Raw genomic sequence first — 24,150 nt, forward strand, 5'->3', positions numbered from 1 at the left:
ATGAGCCTGGGCATGCCAGTAGCAGGTGGGATTGCTTTGGAACGGACGTCATGACGCTCATCCCTCCCTTTGAACTTGGCCTGGGCAGCCTCCGGAGAGCTCTGATGTCCACTCTCTGGGACTGGACTCCATCTGGAAGTCCAGGACTCTGTGGCATGCCCACCTTGGCCTTCGGGTCGCCTCTGCTGGCGCTCCTGGTGCATGGATGCTTGCCCGGGGAGTCCCAGCCAACCGCCTGCCGCCCCGTGCTGAGGCCTCTTTGACATTAGCTATGAGCAACAGGCACTAATGGCTGCCATCGCCAATGTGGGCAGCACCCCCTTCTGGGATCCATATTGTCAGACAGCTGGCCCCGAGGCAAGGAGGAAAGATGCTCAGTATTCCTCTCGAGAAGAAACGCCTGGTTGTTTAGGGTCCAAATCTTTGGAGCCAGAGTCACATGGCTTTGAGTGCAGAGAAATGAGGTGCTGTTGATCGCACCCACCGAAAGACAGCAATCCAGTTAGCCACTTCCTTCCCAGCCTCCACCCCTTAGCGATGGATCACTCACAGGCACTCATGCCTCACACTTTATGGGCACGTTTTGCTTGCATCTGAATCACAATATTGAAGGTACAAGAGATGCTATTTTTGGAAGGAGGCAGGGTTTAAAAACTGAACGTGTTGGGTGAATTGCACTGCCCAGTAGAGGAGCAGAGACTTCAGGTTTGGCTGTCGTAATAAATTGAGTAACTTGCTTATCTTCATAAAAGGGCTTTGTACAGCAGGGAAATAAGTTGATAATATTTTTAATCTATGTAATCTCTCCAGAGAGTTCACCAGATTCGGAGCTTTTACTTTGTTTTAAAAAGACAGATCTTCAGGAGAAGAATTGATTGTTTTCGTTCACATCCCTCCGAAAAAGTAAAATGAGAGAAGTTATTTCTTGGCATGGTTAAGACTTTGGCAGACATAGTCACCGAAACCCATGAGACTGTGGTACTTGGTGTACTTGCTGAAGAGAGGAAAACAATAAATGCTCTTAAAAACGTTGGAGGAGGAAAAGGTTGATGATGCTACTCTTTCACTGATCCGTAGTTATTAGATACCAGTTTGAGAGAGGAATAAAAAAAGAGCATTTTTTTTTTCCCGTTAAGTGATTGATTTTTTTGATTACCACTAATTCCACATGCTACGAGCAGAAGAGAAGTGTAAGACGGGGTCCTTGCCTCTCAAGGCACTTAGTCTGTTTGACACTCAGTAGCTAGTTGATTTGTTTTTTATTACAAAGGTACACCATACCATGTTGATTAGGAAATAGAAGCTGAACTTTGTCTTTTTGAAAGTAGTCCCTTTTCATTCAGCTTAAAAGTCCCTTTTTTCCTTCTACCTCCTGGTCAGTTTTTCCTTTCTTGAACCTCACCGCTTCCGGCCTTTACATCCTCGACCTCTAAGAGGTTCTTTAAGACAAAACCAAATGCTCTGGATTGATCTGACGCTTCCCTTGGTAGGAACAGGGCTCTAAACTCTGGAGCCAAACTGTGTGGGTTCAAATCCCAGCCCCATCACTTACCAGCTGTGTGACCTTGGGCAGGTGGCTAAACCTCTCTGTGCCTCAGGCTCCTCATTTAATAAAATGGCCATAATAACATTATCTACCTCACGTGGTTAATGTGAGGCTGAAACAGTGAATATTTGCAAAGTCTTAGAACACTCACTGGCACTGAATAAGTGGCCAATTAAATACAATCGATTTCATTCTTCACGGGTTCCATATTTGCAAATTCTCTTACTTGCTAAAATTTATTTGTAATCATAAAATCAATACTTGTGGTGCTTTCATGGTCATTCGTGGACATGTGCAGAGTGGCAACAAATATGAGTAATCCAGGGGCTTCCCTGGTGGCGTGGTGGTTGAGAGTCCGCCTGCCGATGCAGGGGACGCGGGTTCGTGCCCCGGTCTGGGAAGATCCCACATGCCGCGGAGCGGCTGGGCCCGTGAGCCATGGCCGCTGAGCCTGCGCGTCCGGAGCCTGTGCTCCACAACGGGAGAGGCCACAGCAGTGAGAGGCCCGCGTACCACAAAAAAAAAAAAAATATATATATATATGTGTGTGTATATATATATATATATATATGTAATCCAACACACACATTCCCAGCTGAGACAAAGCAACTCTCTGCCTTTTTGTTTCAGCTTTCATGCTGTAAACAAGCGTCCTTTTAAATGTCTCTTTAGTGTCACTTTTTTGGTGTGCTTTTTGTTGGTGATTTTGCTGTTTAAAATGGCACCCAATCACAAGTGCTGAAGGGCTATCTTGTGTTCCTAAGTGCCAGAAGACTGTGATTGCCGTGTGGAGAAAAGACAAGCTTTTCCTGTGTTCGATAAGCTTTGTTCAGACATGAGTTCTAGTGCTGGTGGCCGTGAGTTCAGTGTTAATGAATCAGCAATATATATTACATCAGGTATCTTTAAATGGAATCGGAGAAAATAAGGTAATGTATTGATCAGTTAATGAAATTGTTGTGACCGGTGGCTCGCAGGAACCTAACCCTAGATTTCCTCTAGGAGCAGAGGTTCAATATTTGCTAATTCAGTGCTTGACTGAATGGTAAGAATTGACTGCAGATAAATGGAATCCAAGTACTCAGAGGGGCAGCCTCCTTTAGGACAAGCTTTTGACTGCAGGGAGTATCCCTGGGAGGGCGGGAGAAGCAGGAGTAGTTCTGGCCATGCAGGGTGTGCCTCAGCTGGGCACAGATTTTTCTGGCAGATTGAAAAAAGCAACAACCAAAAAGATGCAACCACATTTGGTCCCTTAGAAGCATAAGTTTTCATAGAAGATCCATCTGGAAATGGAGAGTAAATGTTCCCCCTTCCCCACAAATTCTTAATTCAAGAGTATTTTCCCTCATCTTTGAACCTACCTAAGAGTTTGTAGAAAACGTTTGATACTCAAAACCAATAAATTGAAAGCTTTCCCACAAGCAGACAATAGACCCCATTATGCAGGGTATAACGTTTGTTATACTTAGCAATTCTCTTGTTTGCTTGGAGCACCAGCCTTTTCAGAAAGGGATCATTTTGTCCCTTCTGATTGAAAAGATCACAAAATGCTTCAATTTGGTGAGAAGTTTTGCCAACATATCTATTTTCCCCCAAACTCTTACTTTATGAAATGTTTGCAAATTGTTTCACACATACAGTATATGAGAATGTGAAAGTGATTCAGAAAAGGGAAAGCTTCACTTAAAACGACTGGAAAATGCAAGTAGAAGGGAACAAAGGGAACATGGGTAACTGTGGCCCATATAATTTAATAAACATCCACCTGAAAACGTTGTTGCATATTTCAGTGCCTTCACTCAATACATACTGAGTGTCTTCTGTGTGTGTCAGACACTGGAGTAACTTTGCTGTGTACATTGCTGAATAAAACAGGTATGGATCCTGGTTTTACGGGGCTTATTATCTCATGGGGGTAGGCAGTCTGGTGGGGAAGTTTACTGTCTTGCTTTGGCATCTCCTTAGGATAAACTCCTAGAAGCTGGAAATTTAGAGTCAATGACCATGCTCGCTTAAGTTTTAATTCAGTTCACCAGACTGCCCTCTTAAATAGTTATACCAAGTCACGTTCCTCCGATACCCACACCAGTATTGGTGTGGTTATTCTTTTTAAGTCTGGGCCAATCTGATGGATGAAATGAGATATCACAATTGCTTGAGTTGGCATTTCTGGGATTTTGTTGCTTTTTTTTTTTTTTTTTTTTACTGAGGTTGAGCATCTTTTCATGGGTATATTGCCATTTGTGTTTCTCCTTTTGTGAATCTGCCCCATTTCTCATTAGGGTGATAATTTTCTCATTGAGTTGTAAGAGTTACAGATTTAAAATATTAACCCTTTTTCATATGTATGACAAATACTTCCTTGTATTTTTTTTTTGTCGTCTTTGAACTTGATTTATGACCTCTGGTCTTACAAAGTTTAAATTGTTTTGTAGTCAAATATGTCATTATTTTCCTTATGATTTATTTACTTAACAAAAATAGCTCTAAGTGCCAGGGCACTGTTACATGTGTTTTACGGATATTCATTCATTTAATCTTTATCACCACCCTACGAAGTGGGTCTTGCTGTATCCTCCATCTTTCCCCCTTTTTTTTTAAGATGAGGAAACTAGGGTTTTCCCTGGTGGCGCAGTGGCTGAGAATCCGCCTGCCAATACAGGGGACACGGGTTCGAGCCCTGGTCCGGGAAGATCCCACATGCCGTGGAGCAACTAAGCCCATGCGCCACAACTACTGAGCCTGCGCTCTAGAGCCTGCGAGCCACAAGTACTTAAGCCCGCGCGCCCAGAGCCCGTGCAAAGCAACAAGAAAAGCCACTGCAATGAGAAGCCTGCGCACCACAACAAAGAGTAGCTTCCGCTCGCCACAACTAGAGAAAGCCCGTGACCCAATGCAGCCAAAAACAAACAAATAAATAAATTTATTTAAAACAAAAAAAGATGAGGAAACTAGGTAGAGAGAAAGAAGTTAAGTACCTTGATTAAGGTTACCCAGTTAGTATGTGGTGAAGTGAGAATACGAACGTAGTCCCAGGCCACTAAGCTATATCAGCTCTGGTCTTGGTATTAGGCTCTCTGTGTGTGTTTAATTGTGGTTGCTTCCTAAATGCTCACTGAATCTTCCCCATCCTTGAGGGCAAGTGCCACATCTTTTATTTCTCCCAGTTCCTTCCCAGTGCCCTCCACACAGTACTGGGCGTGGTATGGCTAGATGCTTAATAAGTACTTTTTGACTTCTGGATCATCAGCTCACACTTCTGTTTATGCTCGAAGAGGAGCTGACAGGTTCTATATTTTCCATTTTGCTTCCAGCAGGTGACTTGATAGGCTCGGGTTTGGCTAGGGCACCTGAGCTAATGAATGTCCCTCCACGGGTTCAGCTGTACCTTCCCTTACTCCACAGCCCTCCTTCCCTCTTCATTATAAGCCTCCTGGCTCTAATCCCTGCTGGAGAAATTCTAATAAGCCTTTTCCCAGGCACCACCCTTCAGAACCTGTCAGGTAAACACCAAGGATGCACAAGAGGAAAACCCCAAGATGGGATAACCGGAAAGCCCAAAGGTGCTTGAACGAGCCTTTGAAACTCACCAAGAGATGGAGGGTCTTCCAGCTGTGGTCCTGGGTGTCTCTTCCTTCTGCAAAGGAGGGAAGGAAGTGAGGAACTATTTTACTACGATGGACAGCATTCTCACATGTTATCTCAAAGACACTTAGTCAACCCACAATTAAGGAGTTATCTTTGAACATAATCTCTTGTCTTCTCATATTCAGTCATTGGATAGATTCTCTTGGTTCTTCCTGTGAAGACTCTCATGCATTCATTTTTTCCAGTCTCACTGACTACTTTCTAATTCAGTGGGTCCCAAAATGTGGTCCCTGAACCAGCAACAGCATCACCTAGGAGCTTCTTAGAGACGCAAATTCTCAGGCCCCAGCTCAGACCTACTGAATCAGACACTCTGGGGGTGGGGGCCAGCAAGCTGAGTTTACGTAAGCCCTACAGGTAATTCTGATGCACATTCAGGTTTGAGAACCACTGCTCTAATGGAACCCCCCTTTTATTATTCAAACATTATAAATGTGTTGGGTACTCATTGTAGAAAATTTGGAAAATATAGACAAGTATGAAAGAAGCAGGCAAAAAAATTACCCCATAACTCAACCCCACAGAGGGAAACACTATTTTACTATTTTAACATTTTTTCGTATTAAAAAATGTTAAAAAAGATAATCTTTGTTTCTGTATGGATTACTGCAGTGCTTTCTGATTGGTTCTGTCTACTTTTGGTCTTCCATTTCCTTCTTTCCGCTCCCAAAACTCATCTTGGGTCCATGATCCCATTCTTCTTTTTTAAAATTGAGATATATTTGACATATAACACTGTGTGACTTTAAGGTGTACAGCATACTGGTTTGATACATCATACTGAAATATTATCACCACTATAGCATTAGCTAATACCTCTATTGTGTCACATAATTATCATTTCTTCTAGTATTGGGAATAATTAAGATCTAGTCACTTAGCAAGTTTAATGCTTATAATACAGTTTTGTTGTGTGTAATCACTATACTGTGTATTAGGGCTCTAGGACTTATTTATCTACTAGAGGCAAGCTATTCTTTTTTTTAAAGCATATTTCTGATAGAGCAACTTCTGGATCCAAAAATACTCAATGAGTTCCTCTTCCCCTCTGATTACTGTACATAAACTGCTTACCTTAGCATTCAGGGAGTTTTGTGATAGGATGTTTCCTCGCTTATCCACTAATATGCATGCTCCATAAGGAACAAAAACTTTGTATCCCTGGAACCTAATAACGTCATGTACTTGGTGGGCACTCAATATATTTGTTCAAGGAATGAATGCATCTTCTTTTTTTTTTTTTTTTTTTTAATTTATTTTTGGCTGCCTTGGGTCTTCGTTGCTGCGCGCACGGGCTTTCTCTAGTTATGGCAAGCCGGGGCTACTACTCTTCGTTGCAGTGCGCAGGCTTCTCATTGTGGTGGCTTCTCTCTGTGGAGTATGTGCTCTAGGCACACGGGCTTCAGTAGTTGTGGTGCACGGGCTCAACAGTTGTGCCTCGTGGGCTCTAGAGCGCAGGCTCAGTAGTTGTGGCACATGGGCTCAGTTGCTCCACGGCATGTGGGATCCTCCCGGACCAGGGCTCGAACCCGTGTCCCCTGCATTGGCAGGCAGGTTCTTAACCACTGCGCCACCAGGGAAGTCCTGAATGCATCTTCTAATACAGTCAAGTCATAGTTGATAAATCTGTATGCGCCATTCACGGCTCCTGCCTGGAAAAGCAGTTTGTGCCGTGGCACTTTCTCAAAGTGCATATGCCTGGGACCTGTCCTAGGAGATTCTGATCTATTAGGTGTGGCTTCCCAGGTATCCCCAGTTGGGAAGCTCAGGTCTAGAATGTCCCTTCCCGGTTTCTATGGACCTATGTTTATTATTCTCCTTCCAAAGTCACCTCCCTTCCCCTCCCCAGTCCTGTTGTACCAGATGGTTCTACTATGCCTCCTGCTGTTAGGAGGGGAGAAGGGAAGAGTTACCTGAATTAGGCCAAGCCGATCAGTTTATTTCCCTGGGAATCTGAACTATGTAGCGGAAGGCTGAGGCAGTCTGAAGGTGGTGGGTGCTGGCAATCAGAAGGTCCTTTGCACTTGCCGCTGGCAGCCATGTGTGGTGATACATGAGTAGAGGAAGCCGGCCTTCAGGGAGGAGAGTGGACAGACATATAGAGGGAGGTAGGAAAGACAACTTGGTCTCAGAGGGAAAGAGGTGAATGGAGAGGAAAACCACCTAATGATGCCCCAGTTCCACGCAGTCCAGCTGTGCTTCCTGTCCCAGGCTTGACCCAAGTTCCCACTTGGGTATCCTTTTCTCTGGAGTCAACTTGAAGGATCCTGTTCAGAAGCCCGTCTTTCCAGGCCTGCCTCAGATTCCTCCTCGTCTTTGAAAATCCCTCAGGTCTTCTCACCTGCAGCCCTCTCTCACTGCCATCAGTTCAGCTGTTACGATGGCCTGGAGAGGGATCGCGGGGCTTTACGCTGAACTGTTCATAAATAATCGCGTTGGCTAAATAACCAGTGATGAGGGCGGGGCTTTAACGTTCCAGGGCATGTTGGAGAAGAAAGCGCAAAACACCACGGCGAGGGCCAGTCCTCTCCACAGAGGAGGAACCTGGGGTCCCAGGCTGATTGCGGACTGACTGGGCTAGAATCTGGGTTCTCCCGGTCGCAGATACAAGTACTCTCAGCCCAGGCCCAGATAGGGCCGTGGAACGGTCCCATCAAGTCCCCAATCAGGAAGTAGGTGTTGCCCAAAGTGAGTTCTAGAGCACACCTGGGATTCTGCTGTCAAACGTGTTTGTAAAACAATGATTTAAACAGTTCCACTTGTTTCTTTGAGGCTTCTCCGGCTCTAAGGCACAAGGGTCCTTCCTGCAAGTTCAAGAGGGGAATTGAGAACTAGGCTGTTCCTAAGCGAATTTGGCTTTTGCCCCCGTTTGTCAGGCAGCAGGTCCCAGAGATAGGAGTCTATGGAATTATAAGGTGGAAAGACCACTCTAAGCCTTCTTTTGGCTTTTAGCAAAGGTCTGTATTCCCCATTTCAGACAGACAGGCAACCACGTGTACCCCGCTCTCCACATCAGGCAGGGCTGGTCCACCACTTCCTCTTAAGGTTGACGATACCTTCTCACAACTCTTGCTGCATTGGTAACGGGAGAGAGAAATTCAGAAATATGTTTGAGAATGGAAGAAACCAAAAGCCGCAGAGGGGAAGAGAGGTGAGCTCATGAAAGGCAGCTTACCTCACCTTACTCCACCCTCTGCTCAGGGGCTGCTCCTGGCCCTAAGCTTGCTGTGTCTTTAAGTTTCTGTTCACGTAGGATGGCTGCTTTACACAGAGTCCTTGTACAATAACCACGCGCTTACGTCGCGTCCTTTTGAGCTCTGAGGAAGAAGGAAAGGACAAGGGGTGAACGTAACTGCCACCTCTACTTAACATGGAGATTTCCACCTACGGTGTGTGAGTGTGGTCGGGTGCGGAGGCTTGGGACCTGGCAGTTGAAGGGGAGGACGGAAGAGGACTATTTCTTCCTCCCCAAGGCAGCAAAGGTCTCTGGCCTTGGTTCCTTTGATGAGAGGTTCACCAGCCTCAACTGATAGGCAGATGGAGGTATCTGCAATAGACTGAGCTCCTGTCCTGGCTTTGTTACCACCTCTGACCTTTAGAAACTTCGACTCAGGACTTCAGATATATCTCGTTTGTCCCTCTTGCTTCACGCTTTTTGCTTAGTGACTTGGGGTAGGTCAAGTGTTCAGTAATTTAAGGGGTGGGGCTGGATGACCTCAGGCTGCCCCTGGGCCTTCACCTCTGAATCATCTCCCAGGTGGGTGGGATTTGCCTTGGCACTGGTAAGTAAGAAGGCCTGTGGTGAGTGCCCTGATGAAAACTTACCATCCACCATCTTGGAGCTTTGTGAAGTGGAACGACTCTCAGATCGATTGAGGTTTCCTTATTTTTGGAAATTAAAAAACTCAGAAACCCAGTGGGATTTTTCTCCGCCTTTGGCTAGGTTACAAGGTACTGCAACCTGGAGGGCTTTCTGACGGAGATCACTCTGGGCCTTCTCACTGGTTTTCCTGCGGTTTTCAGAGAGCTCAAAAGGGCCTGTCCTCTGGCTCAGGTGGTGGCCGGCAGAATGACCTGGGCTTCTCTTCTGCGCAGGAACCTGCTGATTTGGTTACCTGGGCGTGGTGTAAAATCGTATTTTTATTTATGTCACCACCAGGGTGTCCCGTTGGACTCTCCTTTCATCTTCTCTTGGTGTGGCTTCAGCAGCGGGTGGCCCATCTTTGCAGGCGCCTGAAGACTTGGAGTGGTGGCCCTGCGAGTTGTCGGTGGGGTTCGTGGAAGCTCTAAATATGAAAGACATGAGGCTTGTTTTCGCTGGAGGCTTAGAGGTCGGCTGGGGCGTTGAGCACAACCCACTGGAGGCCCCACGGTTTGGCCTTCAGGACGGGCCTCTTGCTCTGTAATCTGTAATGGCCACCCTCCCTCCCCCGGCAGACACGCGCCTGCGGACAGACGAGAGGAGCAGCCACCTGGGCGGGAGGCTGCGGTGCCTTTGTGCCTTTCCTCCCGGGGCACGAGGTGGCAGCTGGAGGAGGGCTGGGATGGCCCCCGGGAGTCCCGCCAGGACGCCGTAGTTGGGGAGAAGTGGAATCTCTTCTCCCCCTCGCAAGCCTCGCCCGCATCGTAATTCTTTTTATTTTTACTTTCGAGCCATGTAAGGCATGCGGATGGGTAGGAGCGTTCCGGGGACACGTTGCCAGAGGCGCGGTGCCCGCCGGCCCGCGTGGCCAGAGCCCGGGGAAGGGACAGGCCGCGCGCCGCCCGCCCCACCAGACCCGCCGATCGCGGTCGCGGCTGCGCGGGGTCGCAGAGCCCGCGCCGGCCACCCCCGCTCCGCGAGTCCGCGGGAAGCGAGTCCGCGCGGCCCAGCCGGGTCTCGGCTCCGGCTGCGCCTCGGGAGCGCCCGGGCGCGGGTAGCAGGGCCGATCGTGGCGTGGGGAGCTCCAGCAAGGGCCGCCCCGGCGGGTCCGCGCCCCGCGCCCCAGGCCGCTGGCGGCCCGGCCCACGTTTTCCCTCTCTCCCGCTCCCTCCGCCCCCTCCGCTCCGTCCCTCCCCTCCGCTCCCCTCCCTCCCCGCGCTTCCCCTCCTCCTGCCTGGTCATGTGTCGCCTTTTTTTGTTTGCAGTGGAAACAATTTCTCGCCGCTCGGCGCGCCCCGGCCCGACGCGCCGCGGCGGAGGCGAGCGGGAGGCGGGACGGGGCGGGGAGAGCGGCGGGGCCGGCGGGAGGACGCGCGGCGCGCCCGGCGGACGCCGCAGGTCCCATGCCGCGCCGCGACCCCCGCGCCCCTGCCGCCCGCCGCCCCGGGCTCGCCGCGCCGCGTCCGCGCGTCCTTAGCCGGGCCACCAAGCTATGCCCGCTGGGCGCCTGCGAAAGTTTGTCGGCTCCCGCTGAAGGGCAGCGGCGCCCCCGCGTCCCCGCGACCCGCTCCGGCCAGGTGAGTTTGCTCCCCGCTCCCGCCAGCGCCCGAATGGGATTTGGGTGACTCGGGGCGGGGGCAGTTGTTCGAGGCCGTCCAGGAGGCGACCTCGCCGCTCTCGGCTGACCGGGGACTCCGCAGTTCCTGGGGGAGAGGTCCCGGGATTGGGGGGCCTGGCCGGGCGGGGAGACGGGAGCCCCCGAGCGGGGAAGTTGCCCAGTCCGAAGAGTTTCCTGCCCCGACGTACGGGCTGTTTCCCGGTGCCTCGATTTCCGAAAAGCCGCCCTAAAGGAACAGAGTTAGTATTGTCCGCGAAGGACTGGATCCCCGCCGTTTCGGGCCGGGGCAGGGGGTGCCGATCAAGGGGAGACCCCAAGACGACAGACAGCCTCCTAACAAAGATTTCCCCCCCCCTCCCCAAACTGTGCAGGCTTGGCACCGGCAGAGAGAGTCTCCGGAGACTCTCGAGGCTTGACTCCTCCTCACCCCGGCCCTCTTTGAAACCCTCCTTGGGTCCTGGAGAAGTTGGGGGACGGCGGGCTTTTATTGATGTGTTTTTAAGGCTCGCCGCGGTGCGGCCAATAAAAGGTTTATGACATCTGACCGGCAGTGAAGGTATGCGAGCTCCCAATTGCCCTGTATACGGGCAGAAGAGCAGTTTCCCCGTTGCCTGGCAACGCCGCTGATTGACGCGGGACGCAGCCAATCGCCGCTCCCGCAGGTCCCCTTGAAATGTTTTTGACAAGTACAGTAGACTGGAGTGGAGCGCGTGCGTGCGTGCGCGCGCGCGGGGGGGGGTTGCCCTCCCCCCCCCCCCCACCAAACTCGCAACTGCCCTGCTCGGCTTGGAGAGGATTTCTCAACTTTTTAAAGTTCACATTGAGCATCTGTTCAGAGCTGGGCCAGTAATGTCTTTGTCAGTTATTTGGAGCCCTCTGGTAGTGGGCAAGAAACTAGCTTTCCTGCTGCGTTTTCTCCGTTAAAAAGGAAAAAAAGATAAGAAAACACAGCAAGTCATAAAAAAACAAGAAGAGGATGTGCGTGTGGGGGACGTAACCAATAGCAAACCGAAAAATTGTTAAGGAGGTCACTAGTGAATAACTATTTGCGGATCCGGTGGAGCAACCTTATTGGCAGCAGATTAAAAATGTTTGCTTAACTGCAGACTCACATGATCCGGATTCTTTTTTTTTCCCCCCTCTAAAATAGGAGGAAAGAAAGATTTGGTGAATTATGTAGTTAGAGTATAATAATGGAAAACTCCTCAGCTGTGGTTTCTGGGAACTGTTTTTTAAAATGGAACTGTAGTGATCAGCAGCTCTTGATACCGTTGCTATAAAATGCGGGATTTCTAGGGATGTAGTTAACAGTTGGAGAACATGGGGGGCACAGAAACACAAAGCAGACAAATGATCCAAGGGTGCTGGGCCCCGGTAACCCTCTTTTCTTGACAGTGCTGTTCTTCTAATAAAACCATATAGCTGGCAATGTTTGTTTAAAACAAAAGAAAACGTGGAGAATAGAGTGTTGGTTCCTTTGGGAAGCTACTGACAAATAAGCAAATTAAAAAGAAAGAGAGCAGCATGTTGTCATAGCAACAGTGCAATTAAATTACTTTACTGTCAGCCATGATATAATTTTCCTGTTTGGAAGCTCAGGAGACATAAAACTTTCCTCTGGAGCTAAAGTTGACTTCAGTGGCTGGGTCGTTGTTCTCTTTTGTACTCGACCATGTGGATATTCCTGGTTATCAGAAAATTAGGTTTTTTGATGGGGGTACGTCGAAACTTTGAGAGAGACAAGCCTAATTTTGATTTGTTCGTAAAGAAGGTAAAAGAATCAGGCTGGTCTCTGTCTTACCCCCAAATTTAAGATACTAGATTATTCTTTAAAATGTGTCCTGTACTACTCAGGTTAGCCTCCTTTTTTGATGAAAAAATATTCCCTGTGGATGAACCCGAGGTAGGTATCTGAACTGCCCTGCTTCCATGGGACTTTGGTCTCTGTGGATGTTTTCCGTCCTTAGCGTTGGACATCTACAAGCAGCTCCAGAGAGCTCCCCCTCAGGCCTTCGGTCTGTAGGTTCTGTTTGTCCACTTCTGGGGAGGGGGCCTGCTACCGTTCTCAGGCACCTTTGACTAGCTGTTTAGTGCCCCACATTATGCTTTCTAGAATCTCATTCTAGAGCTTCCCTAGCTGAAGTGGCAGTTATTTTAGGCATGTTATCAGTGGGCATTTTGAGCCTTAGAATGATCATGTCTTTGCTCTTGATGTGTTCATTCTTTTTTCTAGATAGACTGCTTGATCTTACTCAGGGGTGGGGTGGAGGATAAAACAGACACCAAGCGCATTGTCTGAGCACTGTAGACGGAGAGTGGGAGACCTCTTTCATTATCTTACTGTTCTTTCCGTCTCACATTGAGTGCTTCAGGGGTGAATGTGCCTTGTATCTGTCGGGGTCATTCTTTTTGTGGACTTGTCACCTCCCCCATTGTCTTTCCTCATCAGATACTTTACTCCCTGTTCTAGGTCATTGATAACAATGGGGGAGGGGTAGAGTAGAATTCTGTAGCAGTTTTTGTTGGATTTGCCTTCCTGTCTTGAAGCTCGTGGTTGCTCTCCTGAATTTTTTCACCGACTTTAACTTCAGTTAATGGCTTATCTTCACATTCCCATGTATTTGTGTGGTGTCTGACGTTACTCACTTTTTTGTTCAGTTTGTAGTGTCCCAGAGAAATTAAATGTACTTCCTCCTCCAGTTTGAATCCACAGAATTCCTTGACATCGCTCTTTAGACTTGCCAAATGTTAAAGTTTCAGTTTTAGGTTATGACTTGTGGAGAAAGAAGGAAAAAAAAAATCAAATAAAACATTGCCAAATTTATGCTCATCATAGCCATAGTTTTGATTCCTAGGCAGTTGCAGTGGTCTTTGTATGGAAAGAGCTGAATTTAATCTGAACCAACTGGCCTTAAACTTATAGGTATGTCCCTTTTTTTTCTTGAGAAAGATAAACAGTGAGACCTGTCACCCAAAGTGACATGGGCTGTGGTTGCACTTATTTTGTGGTTATTGTGCAGCTTGAAAGAATTTGTACATATTCATGTATAATAGGTAAACTGAGGCAGCAGGCAATAACTGATTTTTCCAGGGTCACAGTGAGAGTCTTCATAGATCAGGAAGAAGGTATTGTGGAATTTCCCATTCTTTTTTTTTTTTTTTTTAATTGAAGTATAGTTGATTTACAATGTTGTGTTAGTTTCTGGTGTACAGCAAAGTGATTTTATACGTGTATATATATTCTTTTTTGTATTCTTCTCTATTGCGGTTTATCATAGGATATTGAATATAGTTCCCTGTGCTATACAGTAGGCGTATCCATTCTATATATCATAGTTTGCATCTGCTAATCCCAAACTCCCAATCCACCCCTCCCCCTCCCATTCTCTTCTTGGTATGTGCACGCTAAAGGTGCTGTGAACATTTCCTGTCTTGTACCTAAGGGCTAACAGGTCATTGTGCTATGTGCGTGGTAGACCGAATTTACTACTGTTAATCGGGCATCTCTGTGTGGTGGAATGTGGGTTAATGTCACTCAGTGTGGGAGCTGTGAGGGGATGTTCCTAAGTGGTAGGGGGTCCCCAGAGGTGGCAGGGGTGGGAGGGGGGCATAATCATTAGGGAGGGCATGGCTGCCTCTCTGTTTTGGGTTTCACCGCCTCGTCTTCTCTCTGTCGTGTGTTTCCCAGGAGCCTTCACGTAAATGGGTCCAGTCATGCCTCCCAGTAAGAAGCCAGAAAGCTCAGGAATTAGTGTCTCCAGTGGGCTGAGTCAGTGTTACCGGGGCAGCGGTTTCTCCAAGGCCCTTCAGGAAGACGATGACCTCGACTTTTCTCTGCCTGACATCCGATTAGAAGAAGGGGCCATGGAAGATGAAGAGCTGACCAACCTGAACTGGCTGCACGAGAGCAAGAACCTGCTGAAGAGCTTCGGGGACTCTGTCCTGCGGAGCGTCAGCCCCGTCCAGGACCTGGACGATGACACGCCCCCATCCCCTGCCCACTCCGACATGCCCTACGATGCCAGGCAGAACCCCAACTGCAAGCCCCCCTACTCCTTCAGCTGCCTCATATTTATGGCCATCGAGGACTCTCCAACCAAGCGCCTGCCGGTAAAGGATATCTACAACTGGATCTTGGAACATTTTCCGTATTTTGCAAACGCACCTACTGGGTGGAAAAACTCAGTGAGACATAATTTGTCCTTGAATAAGTGTTTTAAGAAAGTGGACAAAGAGAGGAGTCAGGTAAGCCTCTGGGTCTGGAACTCACGTTTTTCTTTTTGAAATTAAACCTGTCTCTCCATTAATAAAAAATGTTCAGGAATGTAAATTCACCACAGGGAAGTAGCAGTCAGAAACGCGGGTAATTCGATCTCATTTCATTCATTTAGATAATTGTCAAGAACTTCCTTTTCCTGTGTTTGGGGTTTCTAAAGCCAGATTGAGGGTTTCCCACTGGGGAACATGGTTACAAAACGGTGGTTTACAGACTTGATTGGCTCTGAGTATCATTGTCCTTCAGAGTCGGTGGGTGGGTCCCCCTTTGGTTTTGGACACCAAACAAAAGTCTGTATTTTGATGGCAGCCATGAACCATGAGGTGTGTGTGTATACATACATACATATATATATATGTCTGTGTGTGTGTGTGTGTGTGTGTTTGTATATTTGAGGAAAGTTGCCACTGAGGGCTAGAAAAAAATGGCATCTATTTTCGTTCTGAATATTAACTTGGAGAAAGGCAGCTGGTCCGGGATTCTGGAATAAATGGACAGTGGTGGACATTGCGGGGGGTGATTTGAGCATCCTTCTATACTCCAAGACCAAAGACACGAATTGCCCAGGTGACTCTCTTGAAATCGGGTGTCTACAAAGTGTTTGGCAACTTTGAAACTCCTTCTGAGTGTGGAAGGTGGGCTGAGGGTAAGACTGACTTTCAGAAGGTGGAATTTTGACTTTAAAGCCTTTAAAGCTCCAGCTTCGTGGTTCGCTAAAGAAAGACAGTTTTAATAATTTGCTTTATTTTTCTTGTAAGGAACACAATAGGTACGGTAGAAATAGGATTGACGGTTAGAGCTGGAAATCAAAATTGTGACCTAGCTTGGGGTTCTGAAAAGTAACGTAGCAACAGTTAAAATAACTTGCCAGAAAACGTACTCGCCACAAAGTTTTCGTGTTGCCCTGTTCTCACGGTTTTGGTTTCCGTGTTAGTGGTGCTGTGGTGTGGAGCTGGCGGTCTGCTTTCCAACCTTTTTAAAGTTCAGGTTCGGTCTCAGGACCCCTCTGGAGTGGGCTCAGCAGCTGTGCAGGGTTGGGGCCTTTCATTTCTTTCTTTCCAGGAACAGGTATGTGCTTCCAGTTGAATCTTGAGCCTGAGAAGATTCTACTTGTCCTTGGCCTGGAAGACTACGACTGTGGCAGTGGTGAAGCCCTATTTTTCCTTGCTGCCACTGGACACGTTTGTCTGCAGATGCTGTTCACCCAGAGTTTATGTTAAGATGGAGTGTGGGGGCTTCCCTGGTGGCGCAGTGGTTGGGAGTCCGCTTGCCGATGCGGGGGACGTGGGTTCGTGCCCCGGTCCAGGAGGATCCCACATGCCGTGGAGCGGCTGGGCCTGTGAGCCATGGCTGCTGGGCCTGCGCGTCTGGAGCCTGTACTCCGCGGCGGGAGAGGTCGCAGCGGTGAGAGGCCCACATACCGCAAAAAAAAAAAAAAAAAAAAAAGATGGAGTGTGGGCATGCAGGGTTTGAGGGGGGTGTTGCCCAGGAAGAGGAAAGATGTGGAAACTGCGGAGCTTTGCCGCTGATCGTGGGTGCAGGTGGTGCCTGGATCCAGCGTGCAAGTGTGAACACTCCTGAGTGCTCTGGGCCCTGCCTTCCCAGTTACGTCCTTATTTTTATGTAACTGTAACAATCGCGGGGCACTGCTGCTGTCCCCAGGTGTCCATCACTTGCTCTCCTCCCCTCCGCATCCGAGCATGGGCATCCTAAGACCGACCTCCGGACTTGGCTCTGCTGAGTGTTTTAAGATCATTCCTTGAACTTAGAGAAAATTCGTCTCTCCCCTGTAAAGAACCAAGTCTGTGGTCTTAAAAACTTCCATATGGGTGGGTGCTCAAGAAAGGGAAAATCTTGGGAAGCAATTCCAGGGTTAGAAGGTAGAGAAGAAAGGGCTGTCAGGTCCGCCAGAGCAGCACGTCCCTGATGAAGCAATGATCAGGGCTTTAAGTTGGTGTGAAATGATTCTGCAAGTTACCACATGCCTGGGTCGGCGTGTTTGTCATCACGCCGGGGCACATAATAGTAATTTAGCAAATGCACACTCTGAAATGTTAAACAAGACCAGCTCCAAAGTATGCAGAGAGACTCGGGAGTATTATTCATCAGCCTGGGGAGTGACAGGCGGGCGTTGGATAGCACTCTGGCAGGAGCGCCGTCACCCCCTTGCACCCCCCTGCCCCGCTCTGGGAGTCGTGTTTTCCTGGGGTGATGGTTTTCATTCTGCAGATAGCGCCTGTAGAAAGGGAATGGTTTTAAGGGCTCGAGTTTGTTTATCTTGTGAAATGTTGAGTTCTGGCTTCCTGGGCGTACCGACCTGTATTAACATGTTTCTGATCAGATGCCAGTCACTTGTGTGGCTGGGAGTTTGTTCCCGGGGTTTGTGATGCTGTGAGAACAAAGCAAGGTGTGTGAACTCCCCATTTTACTCCTCTTTCCTCGGATAACCTTGGGGCCAGCTGCTGGCTGCCCTGAGAGGGGCAGACTCCCGGGTACCCTCAGGCACTGGTCTCGACCCCTTTCATTTGTGGTTTTCTCCGGTGGCCAGCTGAGTAAGGCAAAGGCATTTCCCTCACACTCTGCCCAGGGGAAGCTCCTCGGGCTCTCAGGTAAGCTCATGTTTTCCCAGAGGATTTTACTTGGCTGTAGCTCCCATGCTGAGGTTCTGCTGCAACACAGTGACTAAATGTGCCCAAATGTTGGTGAGAAAGATGCCAGGGGAAGGGGAGGATGGAAGCCTTGCGAGCTGTGTTTGCAGAGTTAGCCATTCCGCTTTTTGTTTTCTTTTTAAAAGTGTGGGACACGGTTTTAAGCGTGGCATAAGCATGAGAATGCAGAATGTGGTGTGATCCTTGTCCCTGGGGGCTCAGGACAGTCCCCTGCTGCACGGCTGCTTGGTGGGGTGCTAGAGAGGGAGCAACCTGGGTGGCACCGGAATCACCTGCGGCACTTACACACCACCGCCGCTTCTCGGCCCCTTCCTGGAGACTCTCATTCAGTGGGTTTGAGGTGGGCTGGGGAAAACTGAAATTCTCATAAGCTTCATAGGTATTTCTGACTTACAGCCAGATTTGGGAATCCCTGAACTAGATCCCCTTTTGGGTTCTTTCCAGTGCTGAGATTTCGTCAAGGACATATTCTCATGAATGGGTAAGTTAGGTGAGAAGAGAGGTTTTTTTTTTTTTTTTCTTCCTGTTTTATCTCTAATAGGACTTTGAGAGATAGCGTTTTTTTTGTTTGTTTGTTTTGTTTTTGTTTTTATTCCAATCATGGAAAATTTCAAGCATATACGGTGGAGAGAATCAGTCACTGTATGGTAGTGACTGCATACAGTAGTACAGTGACTCTGTATAACCACCATCACTGCCCACACCAGATTTAGTAGTTAACAAGGGCTTGCCTCTCTTACTTTGTTCATTTTTTCTTTTTTTTTGGCTGTTGCTTAAGTATTTTGAAGCAAATCCTAGCCCTCATGTCATTTTATCCCAACATATTTTAGTGTGCGTAAGAACGGTTTCCATAACCACAATGCCAGTGTTACCTCTGATAAAGTGAACAGTTCTTTGGTATCACCTAAAGGCAGATCCGTGTTCAGATATCCTGGATGGCTTACAAAATGTTTGTTTGAATAAGGATCCAAACATTGTTTACACATTGCATTTGGCTTTGTTTCTTCAGCCTGTTTCCATCCACGGCAGACCCCTGCCCCTTCCTTGTCCAATAGACCCCTCCACGTAATACGTCTGCTTCATTGGGGTTTCGTGAAGCTTGTTCCTCTGTCCCCTCGTGCATATATTCTGTGAAATGGAAGTAAGTGCTAAAAGGCTAGATCCCATTCCGGCTGTTTTCCCTCAGGAATACTTTATAGACGAGTCTCGTGCCTCCTCACATCAGGAAGGCTGGTTGACCCACTCCTGGGGACGCTGCGCTCGTGTTGTGGGTTCACGTAGAGTCGGCTGCTTCCTCCTCTGCAAAGTCCCCGTAAGCCTTTCATCTTACGGTTTCATCTGTGGATGCCCTTTGCCCACATCAATCAAGATTGAGGTCCAAAGTCTGGGATTAAGTTTTGTTATTTCCTAAATACAGTTCTCAGTTGGAACCGTAAGATTAGCATGTACTAACCTCTCCGAGTATTTGTAAATGAGAAGTAAAGTGTACTTTTTATTTTTTTATAAACTGGATTATAATGGCTCAGGGGTGTGTGTTTGCTGTTTCTCTGCTTTTTCTTTACTTCCCCGCTTGACACTTTAACAAAACACATTGTTGTCATAACAGGGTTTATAAAGGAAACAGTGTACAGAAATATGTTTATTATATCCAGGGCTGAGTGCTTTAAGTACAGTTTTAGCTTGTAAATATAAGCAGCTTGTCTTGGTTGAAAGAGGCCTGGATTGGAAGCCAAGATACCTGGTTCTAGTTCTGATGCCGGAGATACATGGCTGTCTTGGGCCTCAGTTTTCTCAGCTATAGAAGCAAGAGTTTATTGTTACCCGAAGCTTCTTAATTTGGGCTCTGTGAATGTGAGAGGCTTTGCAAACAGCCTGAAATTATTGACAACATGTCACGTGACTATGCATTTTCCTAGAGGATCTCAAGATTTTGTTTGCTCAGTTTTTAGGTTCTTAATGGGACCTCTGACCCTGGAAAGGTGCAGACCCACTGGTGTATTATAATAACAATAGTGGACTTACTGTGGAACACTTTCTTTGTGCTTTCCCAATATATCATTTCTTTCTCACTACAACCCTGTGAGGTAGGCCCTAGTTTCATTCTTAAAATAGATGATGAGTTAAGCTCAGAGTGGTTAAGCAACTTGCTGGAGGTCACGCAGCTCGTAAGTAGCACAATAGGAATTCACCTGAATTCCCTGCAAACCTAAAGGGCATGTGCTGAAGTTAACTCTGGTGCCTGAGCACACGTTCTCAGTGTAGACGCTGCTGTAGATGATCTCTATGTGCTTCCCCAAAGTAGCCTATGATCATGAGTTATAGGGGAATTAAAATAACCCAGATAAACTCAGAATTTACTCTGCAGGTACAGGATAGAGAAGGGTAAATATAGAGAATATTTTTGTGCTGTCAGGACGGGGCCAAGCTCTGTCCTTGTCAAGCAGCTGGAAGGGTGTCGGCGTTTGCACGAAGCCTATCATGGCCCTCCAGCTCCCTGTTTCCAGGCTCTTCCCAGGCCCCCTGCCTCCCAGGTCCCCTCCACTGAGGTCTGGCCCAAGTTCAAAGCCCCTTCTCCCTGCCTAGACACTGTTTATACAAGTTCTCCCTCTAATTCCCAGCCCCCTTGGTGTTCGCTTTTCCATCCTGGTGGATGAAATTCTTTTTCAAAGGCAGTTTTGAAAATGGAGCACCTCTTATATGGCAACACCCCCATATCACAGTTGCTCTCATTCCCTCCTCTTGGGGGTGCGACCACAGCATTTCCCTTTCCCGTGAAATGGCCCCCATTCCTGTGATGGTCATTTTAGTAAGAAGAAAGCCCGTAACTACTACTGTTATTATGTTTTGGGGGGTGGGGATAAATGATGCTCTTTGAAAAACTGTGCAGTTCTGTCCTGATGAGTAAATTACTAAAAATCAGGGTAATGTTCGATGGTAGGACATGCAAAAATGAGATGAAGTGTATAAGATTCTTCCGTGGCCTCTGGGGCAAGTGACGGTCCCGTCTGTCCCTGCGCTGGCGCTGCCCTGGACAGCAGTAGGAACACAGCCTCTTTCTCACCAGCGCCCACTCCCTGGCAGGCTGCTTTCCATTGTCTATGCTATAGGCTGTGTAGCCTTGGAAGGCTGAGACGTTACCAGCCTTTCAGGCCGTCTCTGGGGGCCCTGAAATAAACATACCCCCATGTCACAGGCCCTGGAATAGGAAGTACTTCATACCAGCATCCTCAGTGAGGCCAAAAAATCTATGTACTGCCTTCGGCCACACTGCCCCGCCGATCTTGCCCATTTGTTCCAGGCACTGCTCTGTCTTGATTCTTCCAGGCATAGATGCTTTGGCTGGGGGGACATTTCTGTTGTCTTGCTCTTGCCAGCTGTTCATTGCTCATTCATTCATTCGACAAACTTTTTAAAGCACCTGTTGTGCTCAGTACGTACTATACTTAACTATACGAAGTGCTAAAAGGGTGCAAGATTGAATGTATGTGGCCATGGCCTAGAAAGACTTCGTGGTCCAGTGAGCCCCACCTGCAGAAATTCCTTCTGGCTAACGGAATTCACCAGCAGAAGCCCTTCTTTCAGCTCTCTCTCCCCCTTTTACTTATCTGTTTCTGGTTTCTCACATCATTGCTTTTCTGGCCCTTCCATTTCAAGGATACCCTGCTTTTCTAGTCCTCACAGTGACTCCCCTGCTGTTGACCTTGATGAGGGTCTATACACGTGTTCTGGAAAGCTTGGTTCTTTGGGATCACAGGGCCCCATTAATGTATCTGTCCAATATCATTTTGCAAAGTAGGGCTTGGTAGTCCCTAGGTAGGTCTATGAGATGCTTCTTCATTGACGTACTGGCTGGATATGCAACCAGCAAGAAATTATTCTCAGAACCTCCCCTGTTGAGCTGAAGAGGCTCTAGGATTTCCCTTTGAAATCACTTTAGCTGCAGGATAATTCTCTGTGCTAAATAATATAGGAAGTTGGCACATCGATCTCCTATTTGAAAGTCATGTGTTTCGCTTCTTTCACAAATAGTGATGGGTTGTTGGGATTAATCGGTATCCTCTCATGGAGCCCTTGGCCATCTTAATGCTCTTAAGCTTTAGCAATATGATGGCAGATTGTAGATTTTTTAGAAAATTCTGTCTCCTTCCCAGTGGACATTTTTGCACTTGAAACAGATGATGATATATTTAAAAGCTAATGTAATGTTCGTTTCGATGATACTGTGTTTATTAGGCTGGTCTTTTGTTTGCAGATTTGGGATTCGTGGACCCCTTAAAGTGTTTAATTCTTGTTCTCCACCCTTGTCGCTTTTAACTTTTTTGCGGCTTCTCTCAATGAATACATCCAACCAGCCCTGTAAGAATTTATCTTGGCTACATTTGCTTCAACACTGGCTTAAAGTTTTCAGACAGTAGGAATTGCATCCCGCCGCTCCTGTGGAATGCCTCCCTGTTAGTAGGACACCAGTATCTCATTGCCTATAATTTCAGGGGCTTCAAGCACCTTCTGCTTATTAGTTACTTTATTCAATAGAATTGTTTGGTGATATCAAAGGTTAAAATTGAAAACGAGATTTGGTTCTTGCCTTTTAGGAGTTTACATTCCAGTGAAATAGGAGACATTATAAAAATATAAATAAAGAAGAGTAAACCGTCACAGATATGAGAAGTGTACCAGATCAGTAAGTGATTGGTGTCATTGAGGTCAGTCAAGGAGGCTTCCCCTCCGCAACGAGGGGCACTTGGAGCTGAGATAAAAGACAGTAACGGACAAGGTTTGAATATTCCTTAGAGGGGGCGGGGTGGGGGGCACTTGAATAAATTGTTAACAAAGCATGAATGAACATGAGACCTCCAAGAATGGAGTAGTTAGGATGAGGTTTGACTGTTTCTATTATAAATAGAAACTCCAAATAACAGTGAATTAAGCTAGAAGTGCATTGCTTTGTCACATAAAGTAAGTCTTGAGGTATTGGACAGAGATCAACATTCCGTTTATCTTTCTGCTCTACTGTGCTTAATACACTGCTGGTTTCCATTCTCAAAGTCTTCTTATGGTCCAAGATGGCATCTGCTAGCTTGTTCTCATTTTAGGAAGCAGAAAGGGGTATGCAGGGAAGGACAAAAAGGGATTCCATTGAGTTACCAATTTTAAGGACCTTTTCCAGAAACAGCCCCCCCGCCCCCCCCGCCGCCGCCGCCGCCGCCGCCGCCGCCGCCGCCGCCGCCGCCGCCGCCGCCGCACTCTGCTTTCATCTTATTGGCTAGCACCTGGCCACATGACCCCTCTTGGCAGCAAAGAAGGCTGGGGAATGTAGTCTTTTAGCTGAGCCCATTGCAATCGCAAATAAAATGCTGGTTCTCTTACTAAGCAAGCCTGAGATTTTCTGTCACAGAAGTCTAGGCGGTCTAGGAGATGCATGTTGCTGGACCCAAGGGATGTGTTGGAACAGTATCAGAGAAAAGGAAAGAGAGAAATGGGTGGTCGGAGAGGTTATGTAAATGAGTATGAAGAATTGGTGGGGAGCTAGGATGCTAAAGGGGGAAATTTAAATTGCTCTTGTAACTTAAAGCAGAGATGATGACCCGTTTTTCAAATATTCCAGTTAATCAGCATTTTGCTTCCAGATATTCTGGTTAAATTGCATTTAATATCTTCAAAAGCAATAGCTTGATAGAGGTGAAGATGTAGTCTGTGGCAGGTGTGATAAGAAGAAAAGCAAGGGAAATATATGGTTGAAGATAGGGAGGAACGTAAAGTAGTTCTTTTAATAATAACTTGATGGTTTGCTGTGCGAGGTTACTGACAGTTCCAAGAAGAGAATGAAGTCTTTGATTTACGTGTGTGTGTCTGTGTCTGTGTGTGTGTGCACGCGTGCTGTTTGAGCACCTTTGCTTGTGAACTCAGCAGGAGACCGGTAAATACTGGCAGAGGGACTGTGCTGCTGCTCAGGGGAACAGGCTCTCCAATTACCCTTCCTTTTCCTCCTTTTGTCCACACAGGGTTTGTGCGGGGTCCCCTCTGGGCCCAGTGAGGTCAAGGTCAGTGTTGCCTTCCACTTATTGGAACTCTGTGAAGGGCCTCATAGAAAGCGGTGACTGTCATCCTTGAGGGACAGGACCCATAAATGATTTAACTGATGTCATTAGATAGAAAACAGTCAGCTAGCAGAACACTTGTACATACGTACTTTGTTTTTAGAAGAAAAGGCCAAGTCAGGTGAGCACTGACTCCAATCATGGCTGTCGTGGAAGGAGAAGAAAATCCAGTCTCCTGGCACCAGAGGACAGGCAGTGTGGCACAGAGCTGGGGTGCAGAGTCATGCTAAGTATTCCCGGAATACTTCACGGAATGCTGAGTTCCTTCTAGAATCTTCCCTAGATGCAATCATGTAAAGTGAGAACCTGCATTCGCAGCCACAGTTCTGAGACCCTACGGAAGCCTTACTTTGCAAAGTAAAAAATAGACTCCTCACAAAAATGTAGAAGTACTTCTCCTTCATCGTAGAAGTATTTTCAGCAGTGGTTCATC

At 47.4% G+C, this 24,150-nt stretch overlaps 1 protein-coding gene across 8 annotated transcripts in view; it reads left to right on the forward strand.

The window, feature by feature from the left end:
- The window catches only part of FOXN3 (forkhead box N3), a 405,750-nt gene that overhangs the window by 154,850 nt on the left and 226,750 nt on the right, over nucleotides 1-24,150 (forward strand). For 7 of the 8 annotated variants that reach the window (XM_082647216.1, XM_082647221.1, XM_082647219.1 and 4 more), the window contains exon 3: nucleotides 14,363-14,919. In XM_082647216.1, coding sequence (XP_082503342.1) covers nucleotides 14,377-14,919 — 543 coding nt within the window. In that variant the 5' untranslated portion in view covers nucleotides 14,363-14,376. Of the gene's footprint in view, nucleotides 1-10,516; nucleotides 10,634-14,362; nucleotides 14,920-24,150 lie in introns of those variants that run through there. The other variant, XM_082647217.1, reaches the window with a different exon arrangement.

The sequence above is a fragment of the Grampus griseus genome, assembly GCF_964374135.1.
Source record: "Grampus griseus genome assembly, chromosome: 2".
Taxonomy (NCBI): domain Eukaryota; kingdom Metazoa; phylum Chordata; class Mammalia; order Artiodactyla; family Delphinidae; genus Grampus; species Grampus griseus.